At 34.3% G+C, this 17,026-nt stretch overlaps 1 protein-coding gene across 2 annotated transcripts in view; it reads left to right on the plus strand.

Moving 5' to 3' along the window:
• Positions 1 to 16,769, plus strand: part of LOC106870402 (serine/threonine-protein kinase Kist) — a 35,740-nt gene extending 18,971 nt beyond the window's left edge. The window contains exons 3-11 of one of the 2 annotated variants that reach the window (XM_014916453.3): positions 1,018 to 1,126; positions 2,280 to 2,427; positions 3,132 to 3,261; positions 6,326 to 6,511; positions 7,611 to 7,747; positions 10,870 to 10,946; positions 13,072 to 13,161; positions 14,704 to 14,792; positions 15,787 to 16,769. In XM_014916453.3, the coding sequence (XP_014771939.1) occupies positions 1,018 to 1,126; positions 2,280 to 2,427; positions 3,132 to 3,261; positions 6,326 to 6,511; positions 7,611 to 7,747; positions 10,870 to 10,946; positions 13,072 to 13,161; positions 14,704 to 14,792; positions 15,787 to 15,921 (1,101 nt within the window). In that variant the 3' untranslated portion in view covers positions 15,922 to 16,769. The remainder of the gene's footprint in view (positions 1 to 1,017; positions 1,127 to 2,279; positions 2,428 to 3,131; positions 3,262 to 6,325; positions 6,512 to 7,610; positions 7,748 to 10,869; positions 10,947 to 13,071; positions 13,162 to 14,703; positions 14,793 to 15,786) is intronic. The other variant, XM_014916454.3, reaches the window with a different exon arrangement.
• Positions 16,770 to 17,026: the final 257 nt, after the last annotated feature.

Consider the following 17,026-nt stretch of genomic DNA (forward strand, 5'->3'; position numbering starts at 1 on the left):
GATAAGTTTTTAATTGTAATTTCTTTTAACTTATTGTTTTAAAATTTTTTAAACAAATTTTAATTTATTTGATGATCTTAAATTCACAGTAAACTATTAAAGTTAAAATTTGGTGATTATTAAAGATTTTCTGGAAATATTTCGCAGTATAAGAATTGAAATGTCTTTATCTCTAAAAGTTGTATGTATGTGTGTGGGTTTGTGTACATAAAACCCTGTGCATTCTTTTCATATTCTTTGTCATCAGAAATGGTGACAACTTTTTGTTGGCACAATGAATAAAATATTTCTATTTCTAGGCTTCAGTGGGGCAGATTCCCTTCAAATTTTTTCAGGCTGGGGCATATGACTAAGAGCACATTGATCAAAACATTTTAACTACATCATGTAGCTTACTCAAAAAACAAGAAATACACAAGCAGGCAAACAAAATTTGAATTTTAGTATTATACAGATAAATAAGAATTACTGAATTTAGCAAGTAATCAACTGATTTTTATACTTCTTAATATGTTCAAAGCTTAACAGTAAATTATGATTAGATAAAGAAAACAATACTAACTTCATATGAGATTATAATAGGATTAAACAATAACATAGAATCACTAATTATACTACATTGTAATACAACCTTAATTGTATTTTTTTTAAAGGTTATAATATATACTGAGTGATGTAGGAAAGCTTTACTGTACCAAGCTTAAATGTCATATTAACTATTTTTTATTCTTTCTGTGGGTATTTGATTATTATAATTAAGAACAGACTTGTATAGATAAGACATTATGTTAAAATATAACTAAAATTAATGTGTAACTTTCTAAATTCTTCTCCTTCAGTTGCTAATTTTACCATTTTTCCTTTCAATTATTCACTTGCTTGATGAAATGTTTAAAATTTTAATTTGAAAGTACAACCTCTATATTACTGTTGTAGTTTGTGTGTGTGTGTGTGTGGGGGGGGGTGTCATTTATAAAATTATTTCAAGTTCTATTTTTTTTTTTTGAAATGTCCTAGGCTGCTGTGAAAGTTTACAAGAAAGGTTTGCAGTATGAAGGAGCTCAGCAACGTGAACAACTTTTACTACAAATTGTTTTACAAAAGCAGGGATTATGCAAACAACTTGGTATGGTTTAAACATTAAAACTTAAAATAGTTTATGTAAAAGATTTTTATGGTGAAAATAATCAAGTTCATTATCTTATATAGTTAAATTTCTCTTATATTTATACTTTTTATTATGAAGAATTTATTTGTTCTAGACTTAAAATTTAATTGATTTTCTTTCCTCATAGGATACCCTTTAGTGTTCAGAATATTCTACCAAACATAATATGCTTATTGATTCACATTGATTTGAATTAATCATGCATTATCTCATCTTAAAAATCTTGATGGTGTAATTACTTAATGTAGAATAACATTGTAGGGTAGGTGTGAGAGCCTGGATCTGGTCAGTTTGAACATAAAACAGATTAAATATTTTGGCCGGATATGGCCAGTTTTTAAATACTAAAGAGTTAAACTTATAGGTTACATGAAACAATCAACAACCTAAATCTACAGGTGCAAACTAGCATTCAATATTTGTTTCTTTTAAATATACCACAGAGCATATTTAGTACATCCTATTGCTTTGTTATTGTTTTGGTCCACACCTTGCACCAAGTCACCCCTGATTGAGCAGACCTGTTATCTAAAGCATTCCAGTATATGACCATTTTTTTGTATATCTAAAACTACATTATCCAATGTGCCCTTTCTTTTTTAAGATTAGGTTGTGACTTGAGGGAGATTGTCTGATATTTCTAGCTGGCTGAGCACCAATGAGAGGCTCATTTGTTGACTCAGTAGAAATGGTAGACATTAGACTCTGTCTTTTGCAGCATTTAGTTTACTCAATCTCAGTCTCCTGGAAAAATGCTGCTAAGACAGTCAGTTAACTTCCAATCTTTCTGCAATAATAGAATTAGTACCAGTAACATACTAGGATCAATTCAGTTGACTACAGATCGCCTACAAAAACAAAACAAATGGCTATAGGCTTCTCTAAGAGAACAGTAATAGAAATGATGTTATTAATGATGTTGTAAGGCGGTGAGCTGGCAGAATCATTAGCACACTAGGTGAAATGCTAAGCAGTATTTCATCTGTCTTTATGTTCTGAGTTCAAATGCTGCCGGGGTTGACTTTGTCTTTCATCCTTTCACCCCTTGTGTCTATAGTAGAAAGGGTTGTTAATGATGTTGTAATTGACTTTCTAAACAAATCTTTTGCAGTTGAAGTAATTGACAGTTTTCAAATAAATGGTCATAGTATATTGGTTGAAGAACTGCTGGAGTTGAATCTTTACCAAATAAAATGTTTAACAGAGTTGAAAACGTTCTCATTTTACATGATACAAATGTTTATAAAAGATGTTTTGATGTAAGTGTTTCATTTTCGTTTTGTTTGTTTTTTTCCTTTCATTCCTAGATATTATTTATTATTCAGTATCCAACTGATTTATTTTGTCTTTTCTAAAAGTGATAACATTTTATTATAAATCTTTGTGTATATTTGCTATTTTACTGTCTCTTTACAATATGACCTGATGTTTTGACTCTCATTCCTACAGAAGTGACTGGTTGTCCTTGGACATGAAGTGAGTGTGTGTATGTCAGTGTGTGTGTGTGTGTGTGTGTGTGCATTAATCTTTAAAAGGAGGGAGAGGGATCAAAATTGGTTAGTATTACTAGAAGATGGAGAATATTATCATATACATCTGGTTTCAGTTTTATGTCCATTCTTCCATGCTTGCATGGTTTGCATGAATATATTAACAAGACATTGTCTTAGAGCTGGATGCCTTTCTTGGTACTAACTTTTATCTGTTTTTCATGTAAGGGATCTCTTATTCCATGCTACTTTGAAGGTACTGGACTGCAGTCATGCTGGGGCCTTAAGATTTTAGTTACCTACAGTAGTTATTTCAGTCCAGTACTTATAGTATAGATTTGTGTGTGCCCATTTGTTTTACATGTTACATTCAAATTAGCTTTTAATTCACAATAGTTATTAAAATATAACTTTTTAAATAGAGCCACAATTTTATTACCTGACCCTGTCTGTATATTTTTTTTTTGTTGCAGATCTCTAAATGCAATTCACACCAATGGATTTGTACATGGTGACTTGAAACCTTGCAATTTGATGTGGAGTGCACAGAATGGATGTATGAAACTCATAGATTTTGGACTTAGTTTTCACATTAGTGATGAGGTACTTAAATAGTTACCTGACTTTTTATTTGCCTCTGCACACTCCCCTCTCCCACCTTTTTTTATCAAGTAACTACATGAGTAATCTTGAGTAGAATGGAAATTGCCCACAACCCATTTCCACAAGCATGTTTTGATTCTGATATTTATTAACATTTGTTGCTATTGATCTGGAGTGGCATGAACATCAAACTTATTCGTTCCTACAATATTCTGGAAGAGATCTGTAGAATGCTCTCTCCAAAATATGCTCATTAGCATAACCTAATTGCAGCCATAAGTAAACATATATAGGTGATATGTTATATTATTTGGCCCAAAATAGAGATGACAGTTTCTATAATTTGGGAGTTAACTAAAGTTATGAACTAGCAGTGTTGTTAAACTGAAATTATTCAAGACAGACAGTGTTTTAAAAAAAATAATAATGTAGTTGTTTAATCCTAGATTAACTTAGGTCAGGCAGACCATTAATCAATGTGACTAATCTCATCTACATTGTCCAGTATATCCTTCCTTATTTAAGATTTGAGGAATTTTAGCTGCTATTTCTAACAAGTTTAGTCACCTCAGAAAGAAATTCCTTGTGAACTCATAAAACTAATGTATTTGTATGTATGTTGGTGTGTGGTGTCTGTTAGGACTACGTGGCTATAGTTTAGAAAGTTGATTGTTTTAAGTGAGTTGATGTAAATTTGTGACTTACTGCCTGTGTCATAACATCATTGAAGATTTTATCTTCAAAAGATTAATTAAATAAGGATAGATTGGAGTAGTTTCCTGTGGTCTATGAGAAGACTTGAATTCAATTTGCAAACAAAGGAATTATCAATTAACACATTGCCCACAATGTTTACGGAAGTGAACTAACTGAGCATTATTATTGTTTATACAGTATCTATTTACAACTACTTGTATTGTGTTAATAAAACTTAAGTAACTGGCTTTGCTAGGAACATAGTAACTAATAAACTTTACTTACTGTGGTTCAAACTGTATCATCATCATTGTTTAACGTCTGCTTTCCATGCTAGCATGGGTTGGACGATTTGATCTGATCTGGCAGAGTTTCTACAGCTGGATGCCCTTCCTAATGCCAACAACTCTGAGAGTGTAGTGGGTGCTTTTACGTGCAACTGGCACGAGGGCCAGTCAGGTGGTACTGGCAACGGCCACGCTCAAATGGAGTTTTTTACATATCACCTGCACAGGATCCAGTCCAGTGGCACTGGCAACGACCTCGCTTAAATGTTTTGTTCACGTGCCACCGGCACAAGTACCAGTAAGGCGACGCTGGTCGCTGGTAACGATCACGCTCAAATGGTGCTTTTTACATACCACCAGCACGGAAGCCAGACAACTGCTCTGGCAATGATCACACTTGGATGGTGCTGTTAGCACTCCACTGGCACGGGTGCCAGTCATCGAATTTAGTTCAATTTTGATTTCGATTTCACTTGCCCCAACAGGTCTTCACAAGCAGAGTTTAGTGTCCAATGAAAGAAAGGTTGGCATGGGTGCCAGTCATCGAATTTGGTTCGATTTCGATTTCGATTTCACTTGCCTCAACATGTCTTTGCAAGCAGAGTTTATTGTCCAATGAAGTAAAGGTATGCATAAGTGGGCTGGCTACACCCCTGGCAAAGGCCATGGGTTATGGTCTCACTTGGCTTGCCAGGTCTTTTCACGCACGGCATATTTCCAAAGGTCTCGGTCACTAGTCATTGCCTCGGTGAGGCCTAATGTTCAAAGGTCGTGCTTCACCACCTCATCCCAGGTCTGCCTGGGTCTACCTCTTCCACAGGTTCCCTCAACCGCTAGGGTGTGGCACTTTTTCACACAGTTATCCTCATCCATTCTTGCCACATGACCATACATACCAGTGCAATCGTCTCTCTTGCACACCACAACTGATGCTTCTGAGGTCCAACTTTTCTCTCAATGTACTTACACTCTGTCGAGTATGCCCACTGACATTACACATCCAGTGGAGCATACTGGCTTCATTTCTTGCGAGCTTACACATGTCCTCAGCAGTCACAGCTCATGTTTCACTGTCATGGAGCATGGCTGTCTCATACACATGTGTCACACACTCTGCCTTTTACTCTGAGCGAGAGGCCCTTTGTCACCAGCAGAGGTAAGAGCTCTCTGAACTTTGCCCAGGCTATCCTTATTCTAGCAGCTACACTTTCAGCACACCCTCCCCCACTACTGACTTGGTCACCTAGGTAACAGAAGCTATCAACTACTTCTAGTTTTTCTCCCTGGAATGTGGCCAAAGTTGTTTTCTGCACATTTTCAGTGTTTATTGCTCCTGAGCATCTGCCACATACAAAAACTATCTTCCAAGTTAGCCTTCTTTTGATATTGCTGCACCTCTTATGTGTCCATAGCTTACACTGGGTACATCTTATAAAGTTTCTATCTACACCTTTTCTGCAGATCGAGCAGGGCCATCTACCTGAAGGGGTTTGTGATTTTTCGACCTTCCTACTTATTAGGACTTTGGTTTTAGCTAGGTTGACTCTAAGGCCCTTCAATTTTAATCCTTGTGTACATACATATGTATACATTAGACTGGAATTTAGGATTAAGAATTACATTACATTTATAAAAAAAAAGAATGAAATTAATTCTTTACTTGTGAAAAAAATACATTAATCAAACCACCTTAATTAGTTAATGAAAAAGTTACAAATATAAAATATAATAACTTTTTTTGTTTTGAAGCTCACTTAATCTTGTGTTTAATATTGTTATAGGAAGGCGACAAGCTGGCCTGATTGTTAGCATGCTAGGCAAAATGCTTAGAGGGATTTCATGTCTTTACAGTCTGAATTCAAATTCCACCAAGGTAGATTTTGCCATTCATCCTTTCTGGGTGGATAAAATAAGTACCAGTTGAAACACTGGGGACAATGTGATTGACTTATCTCTCCCATAAAATTGCTAGTCTTGTGCCAAAATTTGAAACCAATATTGGTATTATGGTTTATTTTAAAATTTTTTAACAATGATTATAATGATTAACATGTAATATTTTATGCAATTAACTATTTCAGGATGTTTGTCAAATTCAATCCCCCAGCTATCGAGCTCCAGAAGTTGTTATGTATAACAAAGGCAAAAGAGATATTAAACTGACTCAAGCAGTAGATTTGTGGAGTTTAGGGTGCTTACTCATCTGGATGTTCACAGGTCAAAAGATGTTCCAGAAAAAGCCAGCTGGTCCCTGTAATAATTGTAGTGTAAGTACCTGACTCATCATCATCAACATGTAATGTCTATTTTCCATGCTGGTATGGGTTGGACAGTTTGATAGAAGCTGACCAGCTGAAGGGCTGCTCAAGCTCCATGTCTTTTTTTTGGCATGGTTTCTATGACTGGATACCCTTCCTAATGCCAGCCACTTTACAGAGTGTACTAGGTGCTTTTATGCAGTACTGGTACAGGTGCTTTTTACGTGGCACCAGCATTTACAAGCCTGCAAGATTAGGGATGCTCAGCTGGAGAGGGTTGCAAGGGATGAAAGCTATTTTGTAAAATCAAACCAGTTTATATGACAATGGGATTTTGTGTATCCTGTGGATCTGAAAAATAGTCTGAATTTAGTAGAGTTTGTAGGGGACTGATGGGAATTGACATTGTTACAGGCTGTTAGGTAGAGAGAACCATATGGTGTCTTAAACTGATATGTAGATTAAAGATAGCCACTGTGGCTGGTGTTACTATGTGTATTGATGTTATTCTGTGGTAATTGGGAAAAAAGCTATTAACGTCATTAGAGTTAGGCTAAAGAAGTTTGATTGATGTAATTATAAGTGACGAGGGAGATAACTTTGTAAAAGAATAAGCAGAATAACCAGAATAAATAATAGAAAAGGAACGCAACTACGGTAATGGCTTAAGATTCATAGTTGGGAAATTGACAGAATTAAATCCTGTATTACTGGTACCGATATTAATACCAGTAATATGTATAATTATTATTTTTAGTGTTTTGCTTCTTTAATTTTAAAAATTTCTCTGTAGGATAAAAAGTCAAGTTGATGGATTTTGAATCTCAAATCAAACATGGCAAAATTAAGTTTTGTTGCACAAAGTATATATGTATTGATAAACTGAGACTAAACTTTTGATTTTGACTTATAAATGATACTGCAGGCAGCTGTAATACAGAAGTAGTGAAAATACTTTTATTTTAGTTTTCCTTTTATGTTTGATATTTTAAATATGAATCCATATAAGTATAGATTAGTTAATCTAATGACAATGACAATAAATCAAGAACATTTGAAGAATTACATAACAAAATAATTGTTTTAATTTTATATTTATAATTATCAGTTGCAGAAGAGAAATGTGGAAAACTGTGAATATGGCATTTTAGCACAACAAATGATTGATGATAAAATTTCAGAAGAACCATTGCGTAGTTCAGAAATGGGATCTGCTTGTCTAACCTTCCGAAAATTAGTGTCTCGGTATGAATGTTTTGATACTATAAATATTTGACATCTAATTTTTTTTGTTGCCCATGTAAATGTTTTATTATTGTTATTGACTTTTTTTAATTGATAAATGTAAATCCCACTTTTTGTGTGTTGTATTTTGTTTTATATTGTTTTCACTATCTTTGGCTTTTGTGGCTAATAAAAGAAATTACTACTATTAAGACAAATGGCAGTGACCTGGCAGAATTGTTTGTTAGTGTGTTGGACAAAATATTTAGTGACATTTGACCCATCTTAATATTTCAAATTCAAATTCTACCAAGGTCAACTTTGCCTTTCATCCTTTCGGGATGGATAAAATAAGTACCATGCATTGGAGTCAGACATCAACAAGCCCTCTCCCCCAAATTTCAGGTCTTGTACCTACAGTAAAAAAGATTATTATTATTATAAAGGAAGTGAGCTGGTAGAATCATTACTGTGCTGGATAAAATGTTTGGCAGAATTTCTTCTGGGTTTTTAAGTGAATTCTGCCAAGGTTGACTTTGCTTTTCATTTTTTGAGGGTCAATAAATTAAGTACCAGTTTGGCAGTGGGTCATTGTAATCAACCTTCTCCCTCTCCACAAAACTCAGCTGGTTAAGGTCAAACCACCGACAAGCAAATCTGTGGTATTGAGAAGTATATTTGCTGTAGCCCAAGACTAAACAATGTACATAATAACACTTCCAATCAGTTAAGATGAGAAGCCATGAAAGCCACTGTCTAGTACTGCATCAGGGCATTTATTATTATTATTATTATTATCATTATTATTCATATACACACAAGAGATTAGACTTTTTATTATTATTATTATTGTTCCTGAAAGGTTGAGCAGAGGTGACAAATGCTTACATTGCCTCCATTATCATTTATTGCCTGAACGTTGTGCCTTGTCCCAGTTACTGCTTGACCAGGTTGGAGCGTCTCTTATTTAGATTCTTGTGGAAGAGATGCATTCCAATGATCAGTCTGTCAGTCTGTTGCTAGCATCCTCTGAATGACAGATTTGGTATGCTGTGGCTCCTAATGTACAGATATGCTCTTAGGTTACACCACCTGCAATGATTTCTGGATGGATGGCGAGCATGTGTGGGCTCCATTTGTGAGGCTCATCTTGATTGAGCTGTAGTCCTGGGTGAAGAAAAGACCAAGACTGGGCACCTGGCACCTAGAATGTTGTCAGACAGTCACAGCCCTCTACTAGTCAAGCAATGGGACTGGTGGATGTTCCGCTTTAGAAACTTATAGAGGATTAGTGGTGAGGAAGTGTGATGATGTTCTCAGGGAAAATCTGGGCACTGATTAGAATGGACTGGCTAGTCTGTTCCGGAGGACTTTCTGGTCAGGAACTATCATGGATAATTTGCAGATGTCCTTGGCATGGCAGTGCTACTGGGGAGCACTACTGGTTTGAGATAAACTCTACAGCCACAAATGTGCTGTCAGACGGGCTTGTCTAAGTTGTGACCATTCTGCATACCATTGTTCAGTGTCTGGGCATTGCTGACTTGCATGGTTATGTTGAACAGCTGCTGTCACATGTGGGATGGATCTGTCTGTCAGCTGAGTCTGCAGTGATGATCGCACTGCCGTCCTCCTTCACTCATGCAGGCAAGGTAGTTTACCTTTGCCTGGTGGCTGTGGCGAAAGAGGTTGTTTGGTGGACAAGGCTGAAAGGCAAGAGGGCAGATATATTCCTCTTTAGTAGAGCTCACATTGACTTCTTCAAGTTTCACTTGAAAAGGAAATTGAGAGTGCAGAGGAAAGTGATGTGCTTGAGTAAGTTTATTGAAAGATGGGTGAAAATTGTGAAAATGGCAAGAGTGGATGGTACCTCTCTAAGTGTAGACCTGTGAGTCGGAGAGAAGGAATAGGTGAGAGCACTTGCTCTTGGGCTTTCAGGGAAATCTCAGACAGTGGGGTTCCTCGATTATCCCGAGAGGCTTTCCTGTATTAAGAGAGCCACATCTCTGTCATCTTCCCCGTCACCTTTTTGGGTTTTTTTAACCTTTCTATGCTATGCATATGTCCCTTCTTTTTCAGTGTATACTGTGTATACTTTCTTTCTTTCTTTCCTTTTTTTTATCATTTCATTATATCTAAACCCCCACACTTTATGTCTGTCTTTCTATTGTCTCCCTCATCCTTCTCCCTTGTGGCAGATAAATGAAATTATTATTATTATTATTATGATGATGATAAGATGGCAAACTGGCAGAATCATTAGCACACCATGCGAAATGCTTAGTAGCATTTTGTCTCTCTTCATGTATTGAAATCAAATACCACTGGGGTCAGCTTTGCCTTTCATCCTTTCAAGGTCGATAAAATATCAGTTGGATACTGAAGTCAATGTAATCGACTATCCCACTCTCCAAAATTTCAGGCCTTATGCCTATAGTAGAAAGGATTATTATTATTATTATTATTATTATTATTATTATTGAGCGAGAGAACATTGCATGCTATCAAAGTGACACTGGGGTAAAATATACAAAGCCCAGTATCTCAAAGGATGTTGAACAAAACACCCATGTTTCCAAAGGTGAATTAACCAAACCCCAAAGAATTCCTCTCAACACATGGCTATGATGCTCCCACACTACTTCTGCTGATGATATGTGTATCAGAGATACACATATCATCAGCCACTAAGGAACATGCTCGACAGGTTATGGTGAAACACTGACAAGCAAATCTGTGGTATTGAGCAGAGTATTTGCTGTAGCCCATCTTTTATACCAAGCAGAATTACTACTACTACTACTACTACTACTACTACTACTATTTTGTTGCAGTTGTTGTTGATGTTGCTGTTATTATTTTTGTTGGAGACTTCCTCATTGGCTTGTGTTTATTACATTTACTGCTGGCTATCATGAGTTATTGCTTAAAATTGAAACTGTTATGTCTTCAAAGCTATAACTAGCATTAAGGATATTAACAGAAACTAATGCTTGCAGTGTATCTCTTTGAGTATGTGTTGGTTCTGTAAAAGATTTTTGTGCACTCTTATAAAGGTATCTTTATAAAATATTGTTTAAATTTTAATAATTGCAAATTTAATTCTTTGATTTTTTTTTTTTGACATTATTTTTCATCAACAGTGTGATAACATGTAAAGGCTGTGAACGTTTAACAAGTCAGACTGCACAAAATCATCCTTTCTTTTCAATTCCATTTGGTAAATATTATTCACTTCTGTGAGTGTTGTGTGTTTCAAATGTATTTGTCCATTGTTGAATTGAGATTATTTTTAAACCTACTAGGAAATGAAAAAAATTGCTCATTTGAAAAATAGTTAAGGGTTAGCAATAGAAGGAGAATCTGGCTGTAAAACAGTGCCTCGGTAATATGTATTCATCTAACCCATGCTACTATGGAAAGATAGATGTAAAACAGTATGCCATCATCTTCATCAGCATTCTACATTTGCTTTCTATGCTAGTATGGGTTGGATGGGTTCTAATCTGAGTTTTTTTTACAAAGTGTTGCTCTCTGAGCTAGGTTGGAGGACAATATGTCTCTTGTAATTTTCATTTTTGTTTTAATTTCTATGGTTAAATACCTTTCCTAACACCAACCACTTTTCAGAGTGTACTGGGTGTATTTTATTGTGGTACCAGTAATATAGTGGTCGCTATGTCGTCAACAAGAGTAAAGAATCCTCCCAACATCATGATTCCACTCTCTTGGCAATCATTATACAGAGTGACCTGGGTAGATCTATATTATCATCAGCACTAGCAGAGTGTCTCCTACTCTATAAGATATATGTGTGTGTACACATATATCATCTTCATCATCATCATAATTTAACATCCCTTCTTCCATGCTGGTGTAGGTTGGATGGTTTGATATGAACAGAGGGCTATGGCAAATTTTAATGTTTGCTTTTGCATGGTTTCTACAGCTGGATACTCTTTCTAATGCCAACCACTTATAAAAAGTGTACTGGGTGTTCTTCTTGTGGCAGCAGCACTGGTGATGTCACCAAGTACCAGCAAAACAAGATCCTCAGCTTAGTGGGGTGTAGTACTGAGGGATGAAAAAGTAAGGTAGAGGGGCAGGAGTGAGTATCTTGCTGAAGAGATGAATACATGGTTTGCCCATCTGGAAAAAGAAATAGAGAAATATGTGAGGTCAAGGTACAAGGTGAATAAAAAATAGAATAGCCACCTTTTTTAAAAACAGAACCATCTTATGGTGTTACTTGGTTTAGTTATATTTATGTAAACTAATATTTATCTTATTGTAAAAACTTTTAGTACCTGATCTGAATGTTTTTATGTAAACTATTTTTTGACCCATCACAGAGGATACACAAAACCTCAAATTTTTTCTTATAATTGTCAAAGATTCTACCACTTGATTTGAATACATTTATATAAACTAATTTTCAACACCACAGAGGATGCACAAAGCCTCATACCTTACTTCTGAAAATCTTTTTAAATAAGTGAAACCAGTTAAGTTAATAAATACTTTTAAAAGACTCCTGCATTTTCAGATTCTTTTCTTTGTGTGTATATATATATATATATATATATATATATATATATATATATATATATATATATATGTGTTGCTATATATATATGTATGTATGTATATATATAAAAGTATATTTGCATATGATATTTGTGTATGTATATCATCATTATCATCATCATTTAACAGCTGTTTTCATGTTGACACAGGTTGGACAGTTTAACAGGAACTGGTAAGCCAGAGGGCTGCACCAGGCTCCAGTTGTCTGTTTTGGCATGCTTTGTATGACTGGATACCCTTCCTAATACCAACCACTTTACAGAGTGTACTGGGTGCTTTTTACACTGTGCCAACATGGGTGTTTGTTATGTGATGCCATCATTCATCACAGGTGCTTTTTACATGATGCGAGAATGAGTGCTTCTTATGTGGCACTTGCACATGGCGCCAGCACAGGTGCTTATTTCATGGTGCTGGCACAAGAGCTTTGCTAGTTCAGGTGCTTTTTACTTAGCACCAGTACCTGCAGCATCACCAAATGGTTTGCAAGACAAGGAAATCGCAGCTGTGAGAGTAGTGACTGTGTGCCAAGTGAGAGGTTGGAGTATGCTAGAGGATCAGGGATAGCTGTCGTATATGTGTGTGTGTGTGTGCATGCATGTGTGTGTATATATGTATACATACATACACACACACGTGTATATATATAAATATATATATATATATATATATATATATATATATATATATATATAGAATGGAATATATAGAAATGACTTGGTGATTGGAAAAGTGATATAAATGTTTTCTTTCTCTAGAGCCTTCTTTCTGTGATATGCTACTACTGCCAACAGTTGTTATCAGGATACTGAACAGTATAGATGTAAATGAAACAGACACTCATGCAGGTAAAATTGCCTCTGTCTTTCTGTGTTGCTCATTTTTTCATATATATATAACGAGACTCGGAATTATATTAACTTAATAACTGCATTCAGTATACATATATTTTTTGTTTCATATTTTTTAAAGAAAAGTCAGTTAATAAATATATTTGAACATTTATAAATATAAATGCAGATGTGGCTGTGTGAGAAGAAGCTTGCTTCCCAACTACTTGGTTCTGGATTCACTCCTACTGTGTGCCACCTTGGGCAACCAAAGCATTGTGAGTGAATTTGGTAGACAGAAACTGAAAGAAGCCCATCGTATAGGTGTGTGTGTATGTTTGTTCCCCCACCACTGCTGGAAAATCTATGTTGGTGTGTTTACATCCCTGCAACATAGCAGCTTGGCAGAAGAGACCAATAGAATAAACACCAGGCTCACAAGAAAAATAAATACTGGGATTGAGTCATTCAACTAAAAATTCTTCAAAGCCATGCCCCAACATGCCCACAGTCTAATAACTGAATCAAGTAAAAATTATGTTTAGTGAGTGTGGAATCTTGGAATGTAAATTTGAATATTGTGTTGGATTTGGTTGACTTTATTTCTTGGATAATCTTTTAACTGTGACTCTTTCTCAAATTTTTGAGAATTTTTATAAGAGGAATAAAAGGTTTTAAAGAAATTCTGTAATTTGAAATGAAATTTTACAACTGTATCAAGTGAAAGTCTAAGAGTTGAAACTGGTGCAATTACTGTGTGTGAAAGTATGTGACCTGGAGGTTAAGTAGCTGGACTCACAATCATATGGTTGTGGATTTAGTTTCCAGGCTGGGCAACACATTGTGTTGTTGTGTGAAGCATTTCATTTCACATTGCTCCAGTCTACTCAACTGAAAAAAAAACAAAAACAAATTAACTGCACCTGCTGTTGAATAGGCACTGGAAACTATTTGCCCTAAATTGTGCAAATCCTTTTAGTGGCCCTTGAATGATGAGTTACTATGGAGAATAGAAAAGGTTTAATGTTTTGGATTGAGACTCTTTATAGAGGAAGAGAAAAGATAGTGCTATGTATTGTAGTTGAAATATATCCAAAATTACTGAACCTGAAGTGTTGGACATTTTCTGTATTCATCATTATTACATTTAATAATAGCCAACAAGGACATGCCAGAAAAGTCTCTTGACTTTTATAGAAATAATACCCTAATCTCCCTCATAACATACCTAACATCTAAGAACAAGGAAAGGAATATTTGATAATCCTTGCTTCACTAGTCCAGGGATAGAAGCAGCTGGAATACTTTTGGTCATAAGTCTGCTTGATTGGGGCTGACCTGGGGTAAACAACATTTCATTTTGGATTCATTTGTTGCCCACACAGATCCTGAACAATTGCCTTTGATTCTGGATATTACTTTGCATATATAAATTTGACATAAAGCTTTTAAAGCAAATTTGGAAATTATTAACTTTGAGCTTATCTGTTTCAACAAGTTAGTTATATTAACTATGTTGACAAGTTTTCAAAACAGTTTAACATGAAATTTTATTTCTAGCCATCAAAGAAGAATTAACCAGTAGATGCTGTAAATTTGGAAAGTTGGTTAAATGTGTTCTTCCAACTGAAGGCAAAGGAAAAGGAATTGTGAGTAAAAAAATATTTTCAAATGATGTCAAAGTTCAAACATAAAAAAAAATCATTGTGTTATATTACTATTTGTGTGTGTGTGTGTGACAGGCACACATTGTAAAAGTGCATCTTTGGTGCAGGTCTGAAAAAGTGCCACTCTAATGTCTAAAAACACAAATATTACATAAATTTTCACTTTGAACTTTTGTGTAAACTGGCAGTGAAAGCAGAATTGGTACAGAAACAATTGTAACTGATATATTAAATATGTGCTAAAATCTTTTGCTGTCCTCTTATTTGGATTAGATTTTACTCTTCACTGAACCTACACAATGGTTTTACTATTGTAAAACCAGGATTTTCTGCACCTGAAGAATTTTGGTATTAGTCTAGAATCCAATAATGTTGACAGCCAAGAGCTCTGGTTGAGTACTGCATTGGAAGTACCCTATCTTTCTACCTTACCAGGACCTTTATATATATATATATATATATATATATATATATATATATATATATATATATATATATATATATATATATGTATATGTATATATATATATATATATATATATATATATATATATATATATATATATATAAAGGAAAGAAAAAGGTCAATAAATACTTGCCATTACATTTTTAATCAACCAAATATGAACCATTTTGTTGCACAATGCATCTCCATCTTTCCTTTAACTTGAAAATACCTTCCCAGTCCCACCAAACACAGATCATTGTCTTGCATGGATGCAGCTCTGACTTGGCTCAAGATGTTGCTTGCTAGTTGGGACTCAGCCATTCTTTCCTCTGCTTTATATTGACATAAAGATACAACAATAGATGAGTACTGGAGTTTTGTCTCTTTCATTGAGAGTGTTGAACTTAATTACATCTTCAAACTAAATGGGTTTCAAATGGAGACATCATGATCTGTTTTCTTTTAATATGCCAAGTTCTGTAAGTTATGAACCTTTATTTTTAAAAAAAATATTTTTATTATTTTTAGATATTTATGAAATTTGAAAAGGCAGTGGAAGCCATCACAGCTTTTATACAGATTAATGGAAAGGTCTTGCATAACCGGACAGTGATCACAACATATCATTCAGTTCGCGACTTTGATGCTGGAATATATTATTAATAATTTAAGAATTTTTATTTTAGCATATAATAGGGTTAATTACATTGTAGGAGAATTATTTTTAATCATTTAAGAACACACAAAAATTGTTATAGCAGCCTACGTGTTTTTAAATAGCCAAAATGACTTTTCCACTGTATAATAGTCTCAAATCAAGTTACTTGCCAGACAAGTACAACTTCAAAACATATGGAAAATTGAACAATTACCAAGTTCCATGAGTTATGTGATAAATACTGTAATTCTTTACTTGCTTTATATTTATATTCCTTGAAGGTTATTTTATCAAAATATCTTCAGCTTTAACATTTAGAAATTAACCAAGTATTTTGTACTCTATGATTGTCTATGCAGTAAAATGATATGATGGCATCCAGCTGTAAAAACTATACCAAAAGTAGCACGATGTACACAATTACAGTATTGGCCAGTATTTTTTCTCTGTTGTTGTGTCTGTCAGATGTTGAAGAACTATGACAAGTGGTGAGAAGTTATGAGACCCGTCCATGCCAGCATGGAAAAAAAAGGATATAAATTGATTACTTTGATGATGATGATTGATATTTTATGATATTTTGTCATTTTGAATATTGTCGTTGACAAGTTACAACATGTTTAGACAAGAAAAGAATATAGAGATAACTTTGTTTTCGGTTTTTTACTATATTTATTTTCGCTAAATGGCATCAAAATAATATTTATATATTTTGTACCAAGTAAGTTCCTAGCAAACTGATTCACATTCCTAGTAGCCATTAAGCTTTATTCATATAATTAAAGCTTTCTTTCTCTATTAATTATAAGTTACAGGCCTGGGGCCTATGTAAGAAGTCCATGTATCGGTATGCATATGAACATATGTATGTATGTATGTATATATTTGTATGTATATACATATATATGTATATGTATGTATGTATATACATATATATGTATGTATATACATATGTATGTATATACATATATGTGTATATACTTATATATGTATGTATATATATGTATGTATATACATATGTATGTATGTATATACATACATATGTATGTATACATATATATGTATGTATATATACATGTATGTATATATACATGTATGTATATAAATATG

Source organism: Octopus bimaculoides, chromosome 1, assembly GCF_046866305.1.
Source record: "Octopus bimaculoides isolate indiv1 chromosome 1, ASM4686630v1, whole genome shotgun sequence".
Taxonomy (NCBI): domain Eukaryota; kingdom Metazoa; phylum Mollusca; class Cephalopoda; order Octopoda; family Octopodidae; genus Octopus; species Octopus bimaculoides.